General features: G+C 41.7%; 1 protein-coding gene across 1 annotated transcript; it reads left to right on the top strand.

Annotated features, from left to right (window-relative positions):
* The first annotated feature begins 1,242 nt into the window (after positions 1-1,242).
* Positions 1,243-20,395, top strand: usp46 (ubiquitin specific peptidase 46). The gene is made up of 9 exons (XM_034700424.1): positions 1,243-1,643; positions 7,017-7,097; positions 7,410-7,623; positions 14,675-14,913; positions 15,354-15,430; positions 15,548-15,631; positions 15,710-15,907; positions 17,641-17,719; positions 17,810-20,395. Exons 1-9 carry the CDS (start codon positions 1,608-1,610, stop codon positions 17,909-17,911), a joined length of 1,110 nt encoding a protein of 369 aa, XP_034556315.1. The 5' UTR covers positions 1,243-1,607; the 3' UTR covers positions 17,912-20,395.
* Positions 20,396-25,062: the final 4,667 nt, after the last annotated feature.

Genomic DNA, 25,062 nt, shown 5'->3' with positions numbered 1-25,062 from the left:
GGTGAGATGGATAGTAGTAGTTGTAGCAGCTGGAGTCTGGCACGTCCACAGCAGCAGAGATCCAGAGGAACCTACGAGACAAGGGAGCTCAGAGGCTCCAGAAAGGTCTATGGTTAGTAATGGGACAGGAAGAGTTAAAGTAAGTGATTGGGGGGTTGGGGGGAGGGAGGTGAGATAGGATCCCAGTGTGTCAGTGCACCAGTTCCCCCGGCAGTATAAGCCTATAGCAGCATAACTAAGAGCTGGTCAAAGCCTGAGCCGGCTCTTACTATCACTCTGGATTCAATCTCGAACCCAGCGCTAAGACAACTTTTCAGGGTTATGGTGCAGCCAGCTGTCAGCCTGAATATCAGTGATTATCTCCTTACAGCAGCACCTGTCAGTGTGTGGGATATGTTATACAGCAGGAATACATTTTGTCTTCTGAGTTCTTGTGTCAAAAGCAGGAAAAATAGGCGAGTGTAAGGACATGAGTGACTTTGACAAGGTGATGTGATGGTTGGACGAGTGTGTCAGAGCGTTTCCTGTCGCTTGCATCACAGTTTGTTGTGTATGAGGCCGCATTTGACTTGGTCCCCAAATTCCTAAGAATTCAATCAGTTGAGCATCTATGGGATGAGCTGGGCAATCAAGTCTGATCCAAGGAGGTCCAACCTACTTCAGGACTTAAAGGATATGCTGCAAACGTCTTCAGAGGTCTAGAGGAGTCCATGTCTCGTCAGGTCATGGCTGCTTTGACCCTGACAGGTGAGCACATTAGCTTCAACACGACATCTTTGCAGGTTTCTGAATTAATCATAAGTTAGTTTGAATCAGCATTTTCAATATGCATGGGCTTTATAATCCCTCCTTGAAGACCAATGAGAGATTTCAATGAGACCACATTCACGTTTAAAGAATTTGGCTAAGCTCAAGGCAACTTTTTTTAAATGTTTTTTTTTTTTTTTTAAGGTACCATATTAAACTGTTTTTATATTTTTTATTTTATAATTTCAAAGATAAAATGTATTTGATTAAACATTTATATATTATATATTTTCCTGGAGCCTACAAATCCCTTTAAACGCGTCCCTAATGTGAACTACATTACCCATACTCCATAGCGCCAAAAGCGGGCCGTTGATTGGCTGCAGTTCTCCTTAGCTTCATCATGTAGGTCCGTGATTGGCTGTGTTCTCCTGTCCCTCAAAGTAAGATAATCTGAACCAATCACATCGTGAGTTCGCCTCATATGGGCGGGGCTTATCCGCTTCCTCACCATCACGCTTGTTTCCTGGTCGTTGCTAACAACCTGCTGCCTGTAACTTCATCCGTCCGCCGTCCCCGCATGCATTGACGGCTTCCAGCGGCGGTGTTTCGGGGATGTGCACGGGGATGTGGCCGTGTGGACGCCTCTGAGGGGCGGCCGGACTCTCGGCTCGGCTCTGGCTGCATGCTGCTCTGGTTCTCTCCGCAGGCTGCTGTCTGACTCTGGGGGTGGGTGGGGGGGGAGGTTGCTGTGTGGCCTCCAGCCGCGGCTGCGATTTAACTTAATTTCTCCGCGTCGCCTTCCTCAGAAATCATGTTTATTTATTAAAGATGGCGGCGAAGGGGACACTGTAAACTAAATGACTGTCAGAAACATCGCCTCCATTTGTAATATGGTGAGTATGAAGCCGGGTGTGTGTGTGTGTTGCTATCGATTTGCCTGCAGCCTGTGTGTGTGTGTGTGTGTGTTGGAGCTGGTGTGTGGTGATGTTCATGGGTGAGTCGCCTCCCCCCTGCAGCCACACATACTATGCAAAGAGGGGAGGCTGTGTATAATAAGGATGCAATGTTCCCTACTCTCAGCTCTGCGTTATACACCAGGCCTGCATCCCTCACATAGATGTAACCGCGCTGCAGCCTGTCACTCGATGCACTCTCCACTTTGTAGAGCTGTCACCGGTGATTGACAGGTGAATGAAGCCGCGCTGCCTCTGACAGCTTGTTGTGATTGCATAATCTGCTGCTGCTGCTGCTGCTGCAGGAGGAAGCTGCAAACAGCACAGAAACACTGTAGACTGAGCCTGCAGTGTCTGTCACCTCTGGGTGCTGCTGGATGCATTATTGACTCCATAAGTTATTGCACTGTACAGTATATCCTATTAAGTGCAGCTTGCATGTGCATGATGTCTAATTTAAATGCATGCATGTAACAGACAGTGTCTCATTGCACAATATGCAAGGAAAAGCTGGGTGATGAAGTTGTGCACTTTACACTAAATCAATATTTTTTGCACTATTCACCCTAGCATTGATTTACAATCAGATAAATGATGACTTTAGCAATTAATGTTTAAACAAATTGGTCTAAAAACTTGAGTTTGATCAGCTTATATTGTCTAATGCATAAAAGATGCTTATAAATAATGCAAATTAAACAGCTGCTTCATTAGATTGCTTTAAGATGCATTTTATCCAAGTTTGCAGAAAAATACAAAGAAAAGTTAAAACATTTTAATTGTGAAAAGGAGTCAGTAAAGGGCGACACTTCAGCTCAGTTTTTAGAGACTCAGCTTGCAGATTCATGTCCGAGTACAGAGAAGAAGAAAAAAATGGAAGAAAACATAAAAAAGGAAGTCAGGAGTTGTTGCTGGAGAGATGCCAGTTTACTACCATGGCACTACCAAGGTGCCCTTGAGCGAGGCGCCTCTAACTACCCTGGAGGGGAATGTTTGTGTGCAGGAATCTCACTTTGACATCCCTGCTGTCATGCATACGCAAAGGATCCTTTCTGTGTCCGTGTGTGTGTTTCTGGCCTATATGTGTATCGAACACAGCACAGCTCCAAATGTCTGCAGAATTTGAAGCATTCTTGCTTTAAAACTGAGCGCTTCAGTTTCTCAAAGATAAGATAAGATCTTACTTTATTGATCCCCGGAGGGAAATTCAGTTATTGCAGCAACCCAGACATAAGTACAATCAAGAATATGTTTAAACAAGTAAAAATAATAATAGATAAATAAAGAGAATACAGACTTAAGATATATACAAATGTTACAAGTGAATTAAAAAGTGGTAATTACAGGCATTATTTAAAATAGTTTCAGTAGTGACAGGTTGACATGATGAGATTATGGTTTGGTTATAACAGATTAAGCAATACAATAAATATATATGGGTATATACTATGACTGTTAGTTGCAGTAAACAATAATAATGTAGTATGACATAATATAATGTAGTATTAATAATTATATAATATAATGTAATAGTCGAAGATTATATCTTTCAATTGATGATTTTACCAACAGTCTAGACCAGGGGTTCCCAAAGTGTGGGTAGGGGCCCCCTGGGGGGTCGCGAGACACAGATGGGGGGTCATGAGATGTTTTACAGAATGTTTTTTTTTTCTCAATTATCTAAAAACAGTACATTTTACCCATTATAGTGACAGATGCTGACAAAAATAGTAGCTAAACTTTAAATAAAACCTTGAACATAGAAAATGTAATGAGTTTTCTGCCTTTCTTTTTCGCCAGATGACTCCTAAGTTTAGGGTTAGTGAAGAGTTAATTATCAGATGCATCAGTAGCAGTAGGTTAATTCATAACAGCATAGGAAACACAGACACATGCTCATATAGGTAGGGTCATTTTCTGCAGACCAGCTACATGAAGCCACATTAAATCACTTTGAGGGACAGTGGGGGGTCACAAGTCTTTGTCACCAATATTTCGGGGTCGCAGCCTGAAAAGTTTGGGAACCCCTGGTCTAGAATTTGCTGAGCGTAGTAATAATAAGCAAAATAATCAGCATGCATTTTTTAAATTAAGCATTAATTCACTGGTTAATAAATGCATTAGAAGAATAATCAAACTCTGATGCAGCACAGTGTGCTCCTCTCCCCGTGTTGTTAGTTTTTCATGGATCTTGCCTGCAGACAAAAGCATATACGTGCATATTGTAAGGATCAAAAGAAAGAGATAAATGCTTTAATGCACTTCATGATCTTTCAGTACTTCAAAGTTCATTCATTCAGACAAATGAAGCTCAGAGTAAGTCAGTGCGAGCTTGACACAGTTCTCAGTCTTTGTGTTCAGGTTGTATAACAGATTGGATACCTGGTAGGCGGTGTTTGATTGTATTCTGGGCTTTTACATTAAGAGCACCACTTACATTTCTGACTCCTTCCTTCTCTAAGTGGGTCAAGGATCTTCACTTAAAATTCTTATTTTCTTACTAACTTTCTCTGAAAGGTAAGGAGGCGTCAGAAGTTTCAAACTGCAGCAAATGAGAAACATTTAAATGTATAAGAAGATGATAAGACGCCTCATGAGACTTGAAAGTATCTTCTGCACAAGGTCAGTTTTAAAGTGTTTTTCTTTTAGCAGCGGTTTATAATGAGGAGGAGTCAGATGTGGTGTACGATGTCAGTGTGGTTTGGATAGATTCCAGTCTTCCTCACACACATAATTTGCATTGATTTGACTTTCATTCATTCACGTTTAAACCAATCTGACATATATGTTTATGTAGGTAAAACTAAAAAGCTCGCCCACAAGGAGAGGAGGATTTTGTGAGTGTTTCATATGGACTGGTGTCATTCTGGAGTAAATCCAACAAAGAGAGAAATGACAGTCCCTCCTCAAACTAAATCATCCTCTGTGATCGCTCCACAAAGCTGCGGTTCATGTAGAAAGATCCGTGCTCTGACGGGTCGAAGGCTCTGTTAGGATGAGAGTGCTCCATCCCCGACAATCAGACACGAAATACCTCTGACTTCTGACATGAGTGGAGCCGTTCAGACTGTATCCCCTTTCAAGCCTTGACATTTTGAAGACTGGAAACTGATACTTTGAAATTTGGCTATTAGGATAATTTGGTCAATTAAAGTGTCTGACAGAGAGGCCTTTAATTTGAGTTCATCTCTTAGCTCGGCTCAAAAGAGGAATTAAAGCCAGGGCCAAATCTTTGAGTCTTAATGACAGTAAATACAGAAAGTGTTTGTTGTGCTCCGACAGAGAGCTTCAGAAACAGACTTAAATGGCTGCAAATGCACGTCCAATCAAAGTCCTCTCTCAGCCTCACGACTCTGCTGGCTGCAGGAAGTGTCAAGAGGGTTGTGCAGGTAAAAAGCTGTCATCCAAATCTTACAAACGTCTGATTTTATTTTACTTCTTTAAAGGATCCCTCCTCAGTAGAAAGGTCTATCTCTGACTTTATCTTCAAACAGTTTTATAGACAATGTGAGCCTCAAAGGATTACATTACAGCCAGTTTCATTGCTGCCTGTCTGAAGCAGTCTATAGCCTCTGTTATGCATGCACAGCTGACATTTTATGGAAGTATTTTGGAGCTCTGCAGCAGAGCTAAGTCCTCCATAAGTCAGACAAGATAGGAGGGTGACAGGTGGATGAGTCTCTGGAGTCACAGCCCGACGGCATGACGGTGGACTGAGCAGCAAAGACTGCTATGATGACAGTTTTATGTATATATATATGAGTGACATATTCACTTTTTTGGCACGAAAACGATTCTCCTCCAACCTCTGATGTTTGTTTTTATTTAAAGGTGACATATTATGCTCTTTTTCATCAAAATATATTGGTCTAAGAGGTCCCCAAAACATGTCTTTAAAGTTTATTGCTCAAAAAACACTTTGAAATCAGATTTTGGTCTGCCTGTAAACCCCACTTTTTCAGCCCTGCTCAGAACAGGCTGTTTTCTGTGTCTGTGCCTTTAAATGAGAATGAGCTCTCTGACCACGCCCCCTCAGGAAGTGGATGTGTCCTCGGCTGTCCAGCACGTTGATCTAATGTTTACATGTTGGCTGCATAGACATGGCTGCTCACAGACCCGCGTTACTTCAACCCTCTGAATTTGATCCAGAATCTGATCCTGATGGAGAGGCGCCTGCAGCAGGACCTTTCTGAACGATTGGTCACAGATTTTGTGTTTCTTGTTGTTTTATTTGTCAGTATGTCGACATGTGTCTTGGTACACAGGGACGAACATGTAGCTATGTGGCTATGCTAACTAGCGCTAGCACTTTTCCATGGAAAATAAAAATCATCCACTAGATCTTCAAATCTGCAGACGTGGGGAGTAAAACAACTAGCATGCCTCCCTCCTAAGCTCCTTGTTAGCACACCTGTGTGCAGGTAATGAAAAACGGAGGAGGGGTTGAGTTGTATTTTATACAGTCTATGGGCTGAACAAGCTCCGAGCTCTGACTTCCGTTACAGACCGGATGGCGTTGTGACGTATGAAAAACACTGAAAACTAAAAACGGCTCGTTTCAGCACACATTTACAGAAAGGTGGAGAAATCAGAACAGGGGCAGAATGGACTTTTTTCATTTTCGGGGGGTTTGTAGACATGCCATGATATGTCATCTTAAAAGTTATGTTTTTGTGCATGTTTGCTGTTATTGGGTAGGACAGCTGAAGAGAGACAGGAAACGCAGGGAGCTAAGGGAAGACATGCAGCAAGCAGTCAAGGCCAGGACTCGAACCAGCAACCACTACAACGAGGACTATAGCCTCTGTACATGGGGCGGGCGCTTGAACCGCTAGGCCAACAGCGCCTGAACAAGCTCTGATGTGTTATCCCTGTTATGTGTCGCTCTTGCACGCTGGATGCATGCATGATATAATATTTGATGCATTCCCACATTCTCTGTTTTTGTTCACACATGCAGCCTGAGGCGAATCCTGAGAAGTTTTGTGCATGTGTGCAAACAGCTCAATAGAACAAATACAGGATTTTTGCATCTTTATAGCCTGAAATCTTCAAAAGGTTTAAGGATCAAGGATGTCTTTGTTATCCCTTACAATCAGCCGTACCACACAAACAACTCGAACAACAGAAATAAATGATATAACCAGTTGATGCTCCGACTGTGATACAGAATATCCATCGTGTTTTGGATACTTGCACACAGATGATACAGATCAGATGAGCCTCTCCTCTGACACACTGTGATAATGAATGTGACTGAACTCTGTTTGATGAGACAATGGTCTCATGCTTTCTTGTCCTCTTGTCTCTCAGGGCACCAATGCCTCTGCTCTGGAGAAAGACATCGGCCCGGAGCAATTCCCAATCAATGAACACTACTTTGGATTGGTCAATGTGAGTATCTCTTCATCCTCTCACACACATACACAGGTCAGCACCAAAAACAACACCAGTGTCATCTTTCCAAACAAACCACTGCAGGACCTGATGAGTCATGTCCTCCTCTGGACAGCGAAGGTGACGGTGTTCTTTTTGACTCTGTTGTTGGCCGTAACAGGGATGTTCTGTTTTCCCAATTTTACATAAACAGCCTTTTTGAACAGTGGATGAATAAAACCCAATTGAAAACATCTGTATCATTCCAGCTGCTAATCCTAAAAGCATCTGAAGAGTTACCTCCCCCTGTGTTTGTGTCTCCCGCCTCAGTTTGGAAACACATGTTACTGTAACTCGGTGCTCCAGGCTCTCTACTTCTGCCGGCCTTTCCGGGAGAACGTTCTGGCGTATAAGGCCCAGCAGAAGAAGAAGGAGAACCTGCTCACATGCCTGGCTGACCTCTTCCACTCCATCGCCACACAGAAGAAGAAAGTGGGCGTCATCCCGCCCAAGAAGTTCATCTCACGGCTACGGAAGGAGAATGGTGAGAGGACATACATCTCTTGTTTATAACAGAGCTCAGCGTGTGCTTTAAATCTAAAGATTTTAGGACCAGATTGGGAGTATAATCTGGCTTTCAGATTCATATTTATTCATCCTGATGGAGAGAAAAGTCTGTCACCAGGACTCTCTGTGGAAAGTTGAAATGTGGGAAGTTGTTTTGGGAATACCATAGCACACTTTGGTATATATTTGATCATTTATGTAAAGATATATTAGGTTGGGGCACTGCTTTAGCTCAGTTAGTAGAGACTTCCATGTTTAAAGATTATTTGCTTCCTTTCTGGATGAACTAACATCAAACTGAACATTTCAATTCCCTCTCAGAGATGGTTGGAGTCCAGTAGCTCCTCAGGCTGTCCTTAATATGACATGTAATCAGGTTGTTCCTGGTGTTGCTTTTGTTGTTGAGAATTCTACTCTGTTGTTATTTAGATTTCAACAATCAGAAGCATTCCATTCTATTCTGCTTTGATGTGTTCCATTCTGTTCCATTCTCATGGTTTTACCACAGTGTCAACAGGCAGAGGGGGAATTTGAGAGAACTACTATTATGAGGATTGGTTTGATATGATGTGTGTGATCAGGTTGTCTCAAGCATTTCTGTTGATGTAGTGAATTAATCACAGATGTTATGATGGCTCTTGTAATGTCACGCATTGACTACTGCAACTCTCTACTGGCAGGCCTCCCTGCATGCACAGTTAAACCTCTGCAAATGATCCAGAACGCAGCAGCAGCACGTCTGGTCTTCAACCAGCCTAAGACAGCTCATGTCACTCCCCTGCTCATTTCGCTATACTGGCTTCCAATTGCAGCTTGCATCAGATACAAAACTCTAATCATCACTTATAAAGCAGTAACCAAAACTGCTCCAGTTTACATGGAACCCCTCATCCAGGTCTACACCCCTTGCCCGCTATGCTCAGCCTCTGAAAAGCGCCTAGTGCTTCGGCGGAACCCGGTGTCTTCCACCACTGAGAAAGGCTCATCTAGCCCGATTCAATTATTTTTGGGGTTATTTGCTTAGCCTTCTGACTGTCACGCTTATACAGGCGAGTGTTGCCACCGTGGGCTGTGTTAGCTGCCGTCTGACTGATGCTGCTCCGGCTGTCTTCTTTTCATTCACTGCCGTGAGTCTAAAAAACCCACCATACTCCGCCAAGTGTTTGCTCTTTAAATGTCTTATTAAATTGGTTTTGTTGAGGCTTTTTTAACGTGCTTCCCCTGCAAGGTATTTTTTCGTTGCATGTGTTACAGGATGCAAACTTTACATCACTCTCACAGACTGTGTAAAAGTTCCACACGGCAGACATGTTTGTTGTGGTTTGCCGCTGCGCGCCTGCGCAGTGTGAAGGAAAGGGGGAGGGGGCACATTACACACAGGTCCTCTTCAGGCTGCAGGCTGCAAAGTATGAGCCACAGGTGATGTTTTTTTGTGATCGGCAATGAAAGGCATTGATCGGCAAACGCCGATCACGTACTTTTTCACAGAAATCGGCCGATTATGATCGATCGGAGCATCCCTACTTTGAATGGGTGTCTATGTGGTTTCTGGTGTTTCTGCAGCCTGCCTCAAGCAGATTCTCGATGAACTGCAGTTTGTAACACTTCCTCATGGACTTCATATTTTGAGACCGGAGGTTGACGCTTGGTAATAACAGATATGCCAGAGCTGTGTGTGTACGTGAAACCTGTGCTGTTTATTTACAGTTTGGTCTTTTTCGCATCAACACCATTACATTGAATATAATAACACACAATGGCATTAATATAACACCTTGTTTGGTTCAGTTCAGAGTATGATGGTGGAGTAATGGCTTCATTACAGCTGTTACACAATCTCTGTGTGAAAAGGCCTTTTGCTTGTGCCAGCGCTCAAACACTGATAATCCAATTATAGCAGTGTTTATTATTTAGCACTCTCCCATAACACATGTCTCTTAATGTCTTGTTTGGGCTTTTCATTTTTGTGGAGGAAGTAGTAAAGTCACTGCTTTCAAAACAACTTCCCTCCGGACTTTTTTGTTTTTGTTTTTCAGAGCAGCTTCTTATCCTTGGCTTGGCTCCATTACAGACAGCTGTTTTTGGATTAAAACATTCAAACTAGTATTTTTTCCCTTGAGAGCCGTGTTATGTCAGAGCTCGTCCTTCTTCCAGCACTGGCACAGGAGAGGGGAAAGAAAGGCGTGGATGCAGCACAAAGTAACAAAGATTATAAGGAAGTAAACTAAAAGTATTCTTTGTTTTTGTAATGACTTGATAATAAAATCTATGTATGCAGCGCTTATCAGGAATAGTTTATGAGATGAATAACAGTGTTATGTCACGTAAAGACTGAAATATGACTTCTTCAAAGACTGAATACCTCCAAAGCAACGCAGCAGAGCAAGGTCCCATCTGCAGCTGCTCACGCAATGCATTCTGGGCAATGTAGGCACGACAAGCAAGGTTTTGCGAGCAGGTAATTCCCCAGAGGAAAATGTTACTGCTCAAGGCTTTCTCTTCTAAGTCCCTTGAGACAAAATTGAGATTCTCACTTCAGCCTCATTCAAGTTTCAAATTGTTCTTATTCATTTCTCATTAGTTTCTCCTCAAATTCACTGTGAGAAATAGTTGAGACCATGACATGAGTCTTATTTGAGACTTAAATGAGAGATCTCATTAATGGCTAATTTTCTTCTCTTTTTTTAAACATATATTTTTGGCCTTTTTGCCTTTATTTGACAGGATAGCTAAAGAGAGACAGGAAGGACCCCTGCGACGAGGACTGTAGCCTCTGTATGTGGGGCGCTTAGACCGCTAGGCCACCAGCGCCCAAAAGAATCTACTCCTTTAATTGTAAGAATAATCTGGCTAAATCTGGTTGGCCCATATTTTAAATATATCATGTGTCATACCTGGTATGAAATCTCTATCTTTTGCAATTTCTCTCAAAGACACTAAATCTTTGTGAAGTTGTTTTGTTCCAAACAGACTTGTAAAGGAATGACCATATTGTGAAGTCAAAGAAGAGATCATTTGACATCTAAATAGCTGATCTTGCAAGTGGTTCAAATGTTTTAATGAGAATTGTAAGTTTGTGGACAATTACATTGAAATCTTAATTTTGCAGGGCACTTTAAGTGTTCATGAAAAGATGAGCTCAGTCTGACAAAAACAAATGGATGAGGTTAGGTTGAGACAATGGAAAGAGCTCTCTGATTTCTCCAACCTGAGCTCAAAAGGAGTCACAACACTTGAGAAATACCTGAGAATCATTTCAGATTTTGACCAGATCTCCTTTTGAACTGAAAGGGAGACTAAGCTGAGACTTTTTTTCTGGAGGCAAGAATAAGAAACAGGAGACATAAGCTATAGTCTCATTTTGCTTTCAAACAGATCTCATTGTTGTCTAGGAGACATAAATGAAACACTTTTGAGATCTCCTCTCTAAATTTATTTTCCTAAGGGTCAGCTTCCTGTGTCAGTTTAGTTGCTATTTTAATTTTCCATTAAAACAGCCTGGACATCGAAATAGGACGGGAAGTATACTCAACTCAAAAGAGGATTTAAACAGGTATGAACATGAGTTGTAATTGTGCATTTGACAGGTTTTTAAATCAGCTATTTTGACACGTTCTACCTGGAAAAACAGGTGCAAGATGGTAGACTTTCACACAGGCCCTGGTGCTGTTTGATGAGGTGTTCTCACGTGTTATCATAAATAAAAAAGAGCCATTTATAATTATTCATAAGTCACACCTGTGCCTTCGTTTGAAACTAAACTGCGTGCCATGAAAAGCAGTTTTAGCCTCAATAGAGGACTCTCCTGTTGTTGTATTTGTGCTCTTGTCAGAGCCGGTGGATGCACACACACATCTTCATGAACAATCAGCGTGTGGAGAGTTGTGTGTCTGTGTTGTGTGTCTGCAGCAGCTTTAATACAGTCTGAATATTTTAGGTGAAGGGCAGGTGCGTGTTGGTGGTACGGTCGTTCCTGTACAGAGAGGGTGACTGTTCTCTGCTGTCCATATTGAGGAAGCTCTTTATGTGAATGAACAATGAGATCTCTGTTTGGACCCAGTTACGGTCAGCTGCCTCCTCTCTGCTCCCCCCCCTCCTCCTCCTCCTCCTCCTCCTCCTCCTCCTCCCTCTCCCTCAACTCCACGATTCCCCACATCTCACCTTTCACATACAGACCTGCTCTCAGGAGAAGTTTCTCATCGCAGGAACAGTCGAGGTTTAACTAATCACAGTAATGATGTTCAGTGAGCCAGCAGTCATCACTGTTTATTATTACACCTGAGCCTGACAACTCAAAACAGACCGTGGAGCAGGATTAAGGGAGGGGAAGTTCCTTCTGGTTTTTAGATTTAACAAATACAGGACGGAAGAGCATCTTAGTATTTAAGCACTTAACTTTTTTTCATGAACAGATAATTTTCTTGTCAAATTAATCCATCTCTATTTTCCTCCATGACAAGGAGCAACGAAACCAAAAATAGATTAAAGAAACAGAACAGTGAGACCGTCGAAAACTATAAAACAAATGTTTTTCAGACTTTGTGTTCTACCTTGAGTTGACCTTTTATCTTAACGAGTATGATCTCTATTTACAGATTCTGTTCTGTTACAGAGCGGTTCAATCTGTTAGCAGGCAGCTGGAAAGTATTGACCAATCATGCATCAGCAGGCTTTGTTGTGTACAGGGAAAGCGCCGTTTAGATTCCCTGACTTCCTGGAATGCATCAGAAACGATAGATCCCACCTCCATTCAACAAACACTGTAAACATTGTAAAAGTTGTTTTCTTCTCCTCTTGAGGACATACCTCAGAAAGCTTTTTACTTTTGATGTGTTTCACGTTTCAAAGGGGAGCTTACGATAGATCAACAGCTTTGTTATAGAAGCGTACTGCATTCACTTGAGAATGAAATTTAACAAGATGATATTCTTGGAATTAAAGGTGACATATTATGCTCTTTTTCATCAAAATATATTGGTCTAAGAGGTCGCCAAAACATGTCTTTAAAGTTTATTGCACCCCTCTTTTTCAGCCCTGCTCAGAACAGGCTGTTTTCTGTGTCTGTGCCTTTAAATGAGAATGAGCTCTCTGACCACGCCCCCTCAGGAAGTGGACGTGACCTCGGCTCTCCAGCACGTTGATCTAATGTTTACATGTTGGCTGCATAGACATGGCTGCTCACAGACCCGCGTTACTTCAACCCTCTGCATTTGATCCAGAATCTGATCCTGATGGAGAGGCGCCTGCAGCAGGACCTTTCTGAAGGACTGGTCACAGATTTAGTGTTTCTTGTTGTTTTATTTGTCAGTATGTCGACGTGTGTCTTGGTACACAGCGACGAACATGTAGCTATGTTGCTATGCTAACTAGCGCTAGCACTTTTCCATGAAAAATAAAAATCATCCACTAGATCTTCAAATCTGCAGACGTGGGGAGTAAAACCGACCTTTATGTTTATTAAGACAGCGTACAACTAGCATGCCTCCCTCCTAAGCTCCTTGTTAGCACACACGTGTGCAGGATGTCGTTGTGACGTATGAAATCAGAACAGGGACAGAATGGATTTTTTTTATTTTCGGGGGGGTTTGTAGACATGCCAGGGACACATATTTCAGGTAGAGAACCATTAAAAAGTCCATTTTGCATGATATGTCACCTTTAAGCCTTTATTAGAGAGGGCAGCTGAAGAGAGGCAGGACATGTGGGGAGTAGAGAGTGGGAGACATACAGCAAAGGGTTGTGAGTTTAACTAGAGACTACCATGATGACGACTTCAATACGTGGGGCAAGCGCTTAAACTGACAAGTTTTAGAAAAGTCTCCTCCAGTAAGAATGTTATTTCTCAAGCAAATGCAATACACCTCTGTACTTTATGGCCTTTTTTATATATATATATTTTGGGGGCTTTTTGCACCTTTATTAGAGTGGGAAGGACAGTGGATAGTGCTGGAAACAGGGAGAGAGTGGGGGAACGACATGCGGGAAGGGGGCCGCAGGCTGGAATCGAACCCAGGCCAACCGCTTCATGGGTGCGCAATTTAGCCATCAGGCCAAATCCACGCCCAGTACTTTGATATTGCCTGGTTCCGGACTAGGGATGTTCAGTGCAAAATACCTACTATCCGTCTCACCACTATCATCTCTCTCTCTTCATCTCCCTCTATCCCTCTCTCCAACACGGTCTCAGCAGATGTGTGTCTAACATGAGTCTGGTCCTGCTGGAGGTTTCTGCCTGTTAAAGGAAGTTTGTCCTTACCACTGTAACTTGCTAAATGCTGCAAAGTGCTCTGCTCATGGTGGATTAAGATGAGATCAGACTGAGTCCTGTCTGTAAGATGGGACTGGATCTGATCCAGTCTTGATGTTGGGTCTTTGTTGATAATAGAACAAAGAGTACGGTCTAGACCTGCTCTGTTTGGAAAGAGTCTGAGGATAACGTTTGTTGGGATTTGGTGCATGATAAATAAAGATTGATTGATAGTTTCTGATGATTAGGATTACTGCAGCTGTCTGATAAACTCAAAAATACCTGCACTACTCCACTACAATACTCTCACCACTATCATCTCTCTCTCTCTCTTCATCTCCCTCTATCCCTCTCTCCAACACGGTAGGTCTCAGCAGATGTGTGTCTAACATGAGTCTGGTCCTGCTGGAGGTTTCTGCCTGTTAAAGGAAGTTTGTCCTTGCCACTGTAACTTGCTTAATGCTGCAAAGTGCTCTGCTCATGGTGGATTAAGATGAGATCAGACTGAGTCCTGTCTGTAGAATGGGACTGGATCTGGGTCAATTTTCGACACGTCACAGTCCTTCGCCGGCGGAAGGATCTGTAAGGCCAGGTTTAAAGAAGCTAAGCCAACCAATGTTGTGGTAGCAGTGGGATCACCTGCTTGTTTTATATGTTTGACCGGTCATATTTCATCTTTCAGCTCTGATGTTTAGCTCTTTATTGTCTGTAAATCTCTGTTAATCTGTATTTCTATGTTTAAGCTGCTCCATAAATCGAACTTCTCTGCTTCTCCCTCCAGACCTGTTCGATAACTACATGCAGCAGGACGCCCACGAGTTCCTGAACTACCTTCTGAACACGGTTGCCGACATCCTGCAGGAGGAGAAGAAGCAGGAGAAGCAGAACGGACGGCTCAAGAACAACGGAACCGCTGTCCCCGCCGAGGTCGAGACAGAGAACAAAACAGAGCCCACATGGGTCCACGACATCTTCCAGGGCACACTGACAAATGAGACGCGCTGCCTCAACTGTGAAACGGTGGGTGTTATTGCGTTTAAAGGCTGCGGTATATTTTCTGTTGTTGCTGTCCCGGTGTCACCCTGAATCACTGATCTCTCCTGAATAAGTCTGAGAGAGGGATTAGCTTTTTGCAAAGACGCTGAGAGATGCAGATTCAGCGAGTCCTCCCCGGTGGGCTCAGGCCACCCACTTTACGTCAGGGCTGGTGGAGGCTTTGTCCTCACAGTTTGAGGGTGAGGAGTGGGACAGCTTTCCCTGAACAACCTCTGCGAACACTAAAGATGCTCTGTGCTCAAACAAAAGCTGCTCAGTATCAGCGCTTCAAAGACCGACTGTTTGAGTGTGTCTTTGTGTGTGTGTGTACGTGTGAAGGTGTGTGTTGGTGCAGGCTAATCCTCTCCATCTCTGTTAAAGAAAATAACAGTTTAGTCACCTCCATGTCTTCTCCTCTTTCACAGGTGAGCAGCAAAGATGAGGATTTTCTGGACCTGTCTGTGGACGTGGAGCAGAACACATCAATAACACACTGTCTCAGGTAAGATGGGTTAACACACATGCAGCCGTGGCTGACACACTGACAGTAGACCTCGCTCTCTTCGGTCTGAGACGGATTGAATAACCCGGCCTCCTGTGGCATGCTCTCTTCCTCCAGGGACTTCAGTAACACAGAGACTCTGTGCAGCGAATACAAATACTACTGTGAGACGTGCTGCAGCAAGCAGGAGGCGCAGAAGCGGTCAGTGCGGCTCTGAACGCAACACCACTGTGATGTGTTGATGTGCACATGTCTCTGAACACGTTTGCTTCCCTGCAGGATGCGTGTGAAGAAGCTCCCCATGATCCTGGCTCTCCATCTGAAGAGGTTTAAGTACATGGAGCAGCTGCACCGCTACACAAAGCTCTCCTATCGAGTGGTTTTCCCCCTCGAACTCCGTCTGTTCAACACCTCTGGGGACGCGGTTAACCTAGATCGCATGTATGATCTGGTGGCTGTGGTGGTTCACTGTGGCAGGTACAGTGGCCCAGAATAAATCACTTCAGCGTGAGCTACGATGCAGCTTCATATTTATTTTTTTACAAAGGAGTCCTGGCCAAGACAGCAGCATGAAAAGTGTCACATAGAGAACAAGACAAAACAATAATAACAAGGAACTAATACGTCAATTAATAAACTAGCAGTGTGAAGCAGTAAAACTTGCACAAGCTGATCAGGTGATAATTAACCTAGTTTAAAAATCCTCCAATCTGATAAACTGATCCAGTTTTAGTTGACCATGTCAGACCAGGATGAGGGAGCGAAAACATGAAAAGCAACAGAAGATTACAGCCGCTGAAAACTTTAAGAGTCAATAAAGACCAAAAATAAGACAGCAGATCATAAAGTACGGCCTTAGAGAGAAAGATATACCAACGCTCCATTCTGCTGTTGTGTAGGGAAGACAAGCCTACTTTTTCATCTCTCTCTCTTCATTTCCCTCTATCCCTCTCTCCAACAAGGTCTCAGCAGATGTGTGTCTAACATGAGTCTGGTCCTGCTGGAGGTTTCTGCCTGTTAAAGGAAGTTTGTCTTTTCCACTGTAACTTGCTAAATGCTGCAAAGTGCTCTGCTCATGGGGGATTAAGATGAGATCAGACTGAGTCCTGTCTGTAAGTTTGGACTGGATTTTATCCTGTCTTGATGTTGGGTCTTTGTTAATAATAGAACATAGAGTACGGTCTAGACCTGCTCAGTTTGGAGATAGTCTGAGGAGAACATGTGTTGGGATTTGGCGCTATATGAATAAAGATTGATTGATGTATGAAGAATCCTAAACCAGAGACAAACCGCAATGCTGCATGGGACACTGAGTCCAAGATTTTAAGAGAAGCTGAGGTTGCTAGATTCTCAGTATGATGATTAAAAGACAGATTCTCATCTAAAAGGAAACCCAAGTATTTGAATGTTTGGACTCGTCCAATCACCTCATTAGTAGAAGAAGAAATCTGAGAGTCATCTTTCCCCCGTCCTCTCAGACTTTGAGAAGTACATCACCTTAGTCTTGTTGGCTTTTAAAACCAGCCTTAGTTTCATCTGGAGTGTGTTAAATGCAGCGTGTAGGGACGACGCTGAAGTGTATAAAATGGTGTCATCTGCATAAAAATGAAACTTTGCATCTCTTACATTTTACATAAGTTATTGATATAGATGACAAATAAGATAGGACCAAGTGGCAACCTCCGGCTGCGAGAATTGAAGCCAATGCGGAAGTGTTGAAAACTGCAGTTCATCGAGTGTCCACTTGAGGCTGGCTCTGGAAGTACATGAAACCACATACACACCAAATCAAAAAGCCGATCTTTACAGTAGAAATAAACATGTTTACAGCCTGGTTCAAAAGACGAGTGTAGTCTGGATAGCTCATTTCAAAAGTATTGAGATTATGAGTCTTCCAATAAGAGGCACAGCTGACTTGGTTGACAGGCGGGAACACTGTAGCTGTTGGCTAGGAGGCTCAAAGCTCACCTCTTTACGTCTCTTTCACTCGACAGCAGTTATGTTGAGTTCAGCATTTCCAATATGGCTGCCGCTGAGCTTTACACATGATACAAATTTAAATATAACGTTTATTAATCTATAAACACATTTGCATTTCCACTAAATCTTCTGCTGAATGAAGCTAAAGCAGATCAATCTGTAATACTGTGTGTGATTATTTAACATCAGTGCTACAAAGAGTCACTGTCCATCTGTCTGTGTCTCCTCAGCGGTCCGAACAGAGGTCATTACATCACCATCGTGAAGAGTCACGGCTTCTGGCTGCTGTTTGATGATGACATCGTGGAGGTGCGTCACTCTTAGTGTCAGCCTGTTAATGTGCTCTCTCTGTGTTCCCTGAATCATCTCCTCGAACATCTTCTCGTTTGTTTCGTGCAGAAAATCGACGCCCAGGCCATCGAGGAGTTTTACGGGCTTACCTCAGACATCTCCAAGAACTCTGAGTCGGGATACATCCTCTTCTACCAGTCCAGGGAGTGACTGGATCCGGATCAGAGACTCAGGAGGACACCGCATAGGATGAGACGTTTTCTTTTTAATAACCTTTTTTTTTTATTTCTACCTTCAGCCTAACAGACCCAGACTCCTGTCGTGTTTCATCTCATCCTGCCCCCTGTTCCCTGAAGTCTCTCTGACGTATGTGCCAATCCTCCCATCTCTGTCTTTACCTGTCTGTCATCCGTCTCTCTTTCTCTCTGTGATTTTCTTCTTGCCTTTATGTCACCTGCATCTGGACTGCACTTTAAAAACAGAAGCAAAAATGCTCAACAGCATAACTGAAACAAAACCGAGTCTGCTCTGGAAACTGGAGCCGTGTGTGCTCCCTTTGTGTAGACTCGTGTGAGAATCCTGCAGAGGGGATTCTCTGTGATATGATGAAGAGTCTGGTGCACATACAGACGGTTGTGCTATATCATTTCTGTGTACATAAGGTCTATTTTCAAGCTGTGTCGCCCCTCTATAAATCCTTCATTAGGGCTATTTTCCCGTCACGGTGTGTCGTTCGATGATTCCCTGTCCCGGGTGGATGCATGAGAGGTGAATGAAGTTGGAGACAAACACTGTATAATACTCACACACAGATCTCATGCAGTTTTTAAGCAATACCTGAGCATTAAGAGGAGAGAGCTGAAAACTACCTGAACCTTATCTGTACCTGCAGAGCGGTTCTTCTGTCCCTGTGTACGCTGCTGTCCGTCTGCTCATGCTGCTTTAATCAGCTTTATTCAAAAGCTCAAACACTACACAAGAAAGAGACTGAACAGGATCTCCACTCAGAGCTTAAACCTTTATGATTTTATATAATAACCCTTATTTATTGAACGTGATGTTTGTAATACAGGTAATGAAGTTTTGAGAGCTTTCTATGTTAAAGGATTATTTTAGTGTTGTTAAACGTTGGCTTTATTCTGACGTATCATGACAAGTCTTGAATTGCTTCACCCTGCAGCCATTCAACAGGCTCTAATGGCTTCAATGTAAGCTTTTAGAGCAAGCATGCCCGACTGTAGCTTCAACTTCATTGTCCCCAAGGCGAAATTTGTTTAACAGGCAGGTAAAAACATAAAGACAACACAGGCAGATAGATTCAGGTACTAGAAATCAATAACAATAACAATCCAAACTAGAGCTTTGTTAGTTATCAGACAAACCTAATCTACTGAATCATCATCAGAATTTAGCAGTTTGATAGTTTCTAGGGATTTTCCAAAGCGACTAATATCCTTGTAGTTTAAATGGACATTTTAATTTAGACTACCAGACTAGTTTAAAGGTAAGAAAACACCACAATAAATGAACAGGACTGAACACGGGATCACAGAGTCTGCAGAAAAGCAATGTCAGATTGGTTTGCAGAGTGTGGCTAACACTAGCAGAGCTAGCACCACCTTCAGGTTAGCGTCCTCATTAGGGATGCACCGATCCTACTTTTTTGGTCCCAATACCGATATCAATACCTGGGCTTTGGTATCTGCCGATCCGATCCCGGTATTGATTTAACAATCTCTATTCCTTAATGTGAGGATAGAATCATGTTTTGGCAACTTCAGGCTTCTCTGACTTTGTAAACCAAAATAAAGTAAACATTTTTAAACTGACAGTATCATTATTCAAGAGATTATAAATGTGTACCAGCAGTCTGGTGAGTTAATCTTCATAACCAATAGTTATTGTAAACACAGAAAAGCATAGAACTGAGATGAATAGATCTGCCATATGGATCGGCACTATATATCGCCCCCTTGTCACCAATATCCGATCTAGCTTATTGAGTCCGATCTAGCCGATATCCGATATCAGGATCGGATCGGTGCATCCCTAGTCCTCATGCCTGTGCTGGTTCCTCATATCTCTGGTGGAGTGGTTCTATGTCAGTTCAACCAGACACAGCCTACATACAACTTTATCTCCATTTACTAGATCAACACACTGACAAACCAAATCCTCCCGGATCAATTCACTTGATTCTTTGTTAGCCGTTTGCTCCTGTAAACCCAAAATTTATAGAATAGATAAATAAATCCTAAATAAATATATGAAAGATTATAGCCAAGGTTTAAACGTACCAGAACTCCTCTTTAGGACCCTCTTCATTGCAGCTCTCGCTATGAAGGACATGATTTATGAGATCCCCAACAGGAAAAGCTTTCTGATAAAGTTAGTCTTTTATCAGTTTTTAGTTTTCAGTGTTTTTAAAAAGTTAAAACAGATAAACTCGATCCACGTCAGACGCAGCTCAGAGCTCCCTGATCTTCTAAAGGACATGAAAACATGAAGAAGTGCAATAAGAGATGAAGTTATCTGACGTGGATTTCCCAGTGAGACTAATATGAAGTTATTAAATGTTAGCGGTAGATGTGTTTTTCTCAGCGGCTGATTCTTTTTCCTGGTGATGTGTTTGTTGTGATTTGTATGCTCCTGATTTCAAAGTAAAAGCCTTCCCTCACTCCCTGCTGAAATGTATCTACATCGGTTTTCAGCCTTTTTTTTTTTGTACTTCTACATTGTCTTTCTTTTTTTTTACATCTTCAGTGTCTAACTTTATTTCAGTTTGTCTCTGACTTTGATGATGTAAACTTCGTGTCATACAGTTTGAAGCACATTGAATTCCTCAAGCGTCAATGTTAGTTCAAACACTATCCCTTGTGCTGTAGATGTTGCTCATGCCTCACGGCCTGTAGAGTAGTTCAACATGTAACAAGTTATTTTAATGTGGAAGACATTCCTATTTGCTGCACATGAAAGGAATAAGCATTTTAAAGACATCTCATTATAATATGGTAGAGATTGGATTTATTTGTTACAACGCCAGGAACAAAAAGGATGGGACGCTGTTTAAAACATTAATAAAGACAGATTTTGATGGTTTGCAAATCATTTAAAGTCTGTTTTTAACTGAAAATGGTAAAAGGACAACATATCAGGAGTTGAAACTAAAACAATTTATTGATTTTTAAAGGAGCACGTTCCCCCAAAAAGTTGGGACAGGGACAACAAAACTCTGAAAAAGTTGTGTAACAATAAATTACACCTGGAGGAACATCTCCCAACAAACAGACATGACTCTGTAGTGGAAGTCACTGCATTAAAAACAGACATGACTCTGTAGTGGAAGTCACTGCATTAAAAACAGACATGACTAGTGGAAGTCACTGCATTTAAAACAGACATGACTGTAGTGAAAATCACTGCATTAAAAACAGACATGACTGTAGTGGAAATCACTACATTAAAAACAGACATGACTGCAGTTGAAGTCACTGCATTAAAAACAGACATGACTGTAGTGGAAGTCACTGCATTAAAAACAGACATGACTCTGTAGAGGAAGTCACTGCATTAAAAACAGACATGACTAGTGGAAGTCACTGCATTAAAAACAGACATGACTGTAGTGAAAATCACTGCATTAAAAACAGACATGACTAGTGGAAATCACTGCATTAAAAACAGACATGACTCTGTAGTGGAAGTCACTGCATTAAAAACAGACAAGACTCTGTAGTGAAAATCACTGCATTAAAAACAGACATGACTGTAGTGGAAATCACTGCATTAAAAACAGACATGACTCTGTAGTGGAAGTCACTGCATTAAAAACAGACATGACTGTAGTGAAAATCACTGCATTAAAAACAGACATGACTGTAGTGGAAATCACTACATTAAAAACAGACATGACTGCAGTTGAAGTCACTGCATTAAAAACAGACATGACTGTAGTGGAAGTCACTGCATTAAAAACAGACATGACTCTGTAGAGGAAGTCACTGCATTCAAAACAGACAGGACTAGTGGAAGTCACTGCATTTAAAACAGACATGACTGTAGTGAAAATCACTGCATTAAAAACAGACATGACTAGTGGAAATCACTGCATTAAAAACAGACATGACTAGTGGAAGTCACTGCATTTAAAACAGACATGACTGTAGTGAAAATCACTGCATTTAAAACAGACATGACTGTAGTGGAAATCACTGCATTAAAAACAGACATGACTCTGTAGTGGAAGTCACTGCATTAAAAACAGACAAGACTCTGTAGTGGAAATCACTGCATTAAAAACAGACATGACTCTGTAGTGGAAGTCACTGCATTAAAAACAGACAAGACTCTGTAGTGGAAGTCACTGCATTAAAAACAGACATGACTCTGTAGTGGAAGTCACTGCATTAAAAACAGACATGACTAGTGGAAGTCACTGCATTTAAAACAGACATGACTGTAGTGAAAATCACTGCATTAAAAACAGACATGACTAGTGGAAATCACTGCATTAAAAACAGACATGACTCTGTAGTGGAAGTCACTGCATTAAAAACAGACAAGACTCTGTAGTGGAAGTCACTGCATTAAAAACAGACATGACTAGTGGAAGTCACTGCATTTAAAACAGACATGACTGTAGTGAAAATCACTGCATTAAAAACAGACATGACTGTAGTGGAAATCACTGCATTAAAAACAGACATGACTCTGTAGTGGAAGTCACTGCATTAAAAACAGACAAGACTCTGTAGTGGAAATCACTGCATTAAAAACAGACATGACTCTGTAGTGGAAGTCACTGCATTAAAAACAGACAAGACTCTGTAGTGGAAGTCACTGCATTTAAAACAGACATGACTGTAGTGAAAATCACTGCATTAAAAACAGACATGACTCTGTAGTGGAAGTCACTGCATTAAAAACAGATATGACTCTGTAGTGGAGATCACTGCATTAAAAACAGACATGACTCTGTAGAGGAAGTCACTGCATTAAAAACAGACATGACTCTGTAGTGGAGATCACTGCATTAAAAACAGACATGACTGCAGTTGAAGTTGCTGCATTAAAAACAGACATGAATGTAGTGGAAATCACTGCATTAAAAACAGACATGACTCTGTAGTGGAAATCACTGCATTAAAAACAGACATGACTCTGTAGTGGAGATCACTGCATTAAAAACAGAAATGACTCTGTATTGGAGATAACTGCATTAAAAAAACAGACATGACTCTGTAGTGGAAGTCACTGCATTAAAAACAGACATGACTCTGTAGTGGAGATCACTGCATTAAAAACAGACATGACTCTGTAGAGGAAGTCACTGCATTAAAAACAGACATGACTCTGTAGTGGAGATCACTGCATTAAAAACAGACATGACTGTAGTGGAAATCACTGCATTAAAAACAGACATGACTGTAGTGGAGATCACTGCATTAAAAACAGACATGACTCTGCAGTTGAAGTTGCTGCATTAAAAACAGACATTACTCTGTAGTGGAAGTCACTGCATAAAAACCAGACATGATTCTGAAGTGGAAGTCACTGCATTAAAAACAGACATGACTCTGTAGTGGAAGTCACTGCATTAAAAACAGACATGACTCTGTAGTGGAAGTCACTGCATTAAAAACAGACAAGACTCTGTAGTGGAAGTCACTGCATTAAAAACAGACATGACTCTGTAGTGGAAGTCACTGCATTAAAAACAGACATGACTCTAGTCGAAGTCACTGCATTAAAAACAGACATGACTCTGTAGTGAAAATCACTACATTAAAAACAGACATGGCTCTGAAGTTGAAGTCACTGCATTAAAATCAGACATGACTCTGTAGTGGAAGTCACTGCATTTAAATCAGACATGACTCTGTAGTGGATGTGACTGCATTAAAAACAGACATGACTCTGTAGATTCACAACTTTTCTTTAAACATGTTGATGGCATCAAATGTTAATTGCACATATATCTTTCATAAAACAGTTTCAACATTTTGATATGTTGTCTTTACACTATTTCCAGTTAAATTAAGACGTTTAATGATTTGCAAACCATCAAAATCTGCTTTTATTAACATTTTACACTGCGTCACATCCTGTTTTGAGTATGCGTTGTAGCTGAGTGTGTGTGTCTGTTCTGGGAGGTACAGTTTAAAGATGTTGGTTGCTTTAGTTTCTGCTGTTTTTAGTTTGTTGCTCGGTGAAGTCACAAGAAAAATGTGCCAAACTGGAGGTGACACTGACCTCGCAACGGTCTTGAACAGAGCATTATTTTCTGTGTAAAGATACAACTGTACATATATATTATGTAGAAAACAAAACACTTCTGGAAATAGGAAAAATATTTTTTTAAAGCAAAGATCTTAAAATGTAAAGACTCTCAAAGATTTTAGCTGATCATTAAGGAACCTTCTGAAATAGTGTTTCTTTACAATCACTCGACTGCATAATCAATCACCTTTCATATGTTGTTCATTTTACTGGGTTGAACTGAGCCAGGATGTAAACAGTAGCAGGATTAGTTTTAGTCATTTTAGACCCATGGGGGGAACAGTAAGGAGACTTAAACTCGCAGATCTTCCATTAACACTTATGCACTCTCCCCAGAGACGCTCAGTCTTTGCACTTGGTCTTGTATCTAACTGTGATAGAGTTCTACCTGGAGAGCTCAGGTGCAGAGTCCTGCAGCAGGTGGGATAAGTTTGAGTCTGTGGGAGAGAGAAAAGGGGAGGTACTAGGTGTAAAAACTGAAAGTGCACTTTATTAGCGATGAGCTTCAATGCTTTAACATGAAGAACCACACTTTAACACTGATTTTGAGTTTTTGTCTTCTGTTCAATAAAATGATTACCAACTCATTTTCTTGTGTGAATGTTTTTGTTCTGTGCTGAAGTCTGAAGATGAATCTTAAACATCACAAAACATAGGTTTCTTTCACACCGTTGGCCACACACAGGACTGGATTAATTATGAGAAGTGTGTTCCTGCAAGTAGTCCAAGAAGTATTGACCAATCAGGTGTCTGCAGGAAAAACAGTCTGTATGGAGAGCAAAAGCAGGAGGAACACAATCAAACGTAATGTCATGACGGCTCCCGTGGTTGTTAATCTGAGGAGGATTTCTTTCTCTCTATAAACAGATATCTGCATGAAGAGCAGCTAACAATCTGTTCTAGATCAAACATTTACACTGAGACACAAATCTGCTTGATGCTGTGTCACTAAAGACAATCAGCGCTTAGATTTCCTGACTTCCTTGAATGCATCAGAAATTATGGCTCCCACCATCAGAGTGGGCAGCTGGGATTCCAGAATTCTGAGAACAAATGGAACATCCAGTGAAGAAGGCCAGAGC

This window comes from Notolabrus celidotus, chromosome 2 (assembly GCF_009762535.1).
Source record: "Notolabrus celidotus isolate fNotCel1 chromosome 2, fNotCel1.pri, whole genome shotgun sequence".
Classification (NCBI taxonomy): Eukaryota; Metazoa; Chordata; class Actinopteri; order Labriformes; family Labridae; genus Notolabrus; species Notolabrus celidotus.
This window is presented reverse-complemented; position numbering and strand designations above follow the sequence as displayed.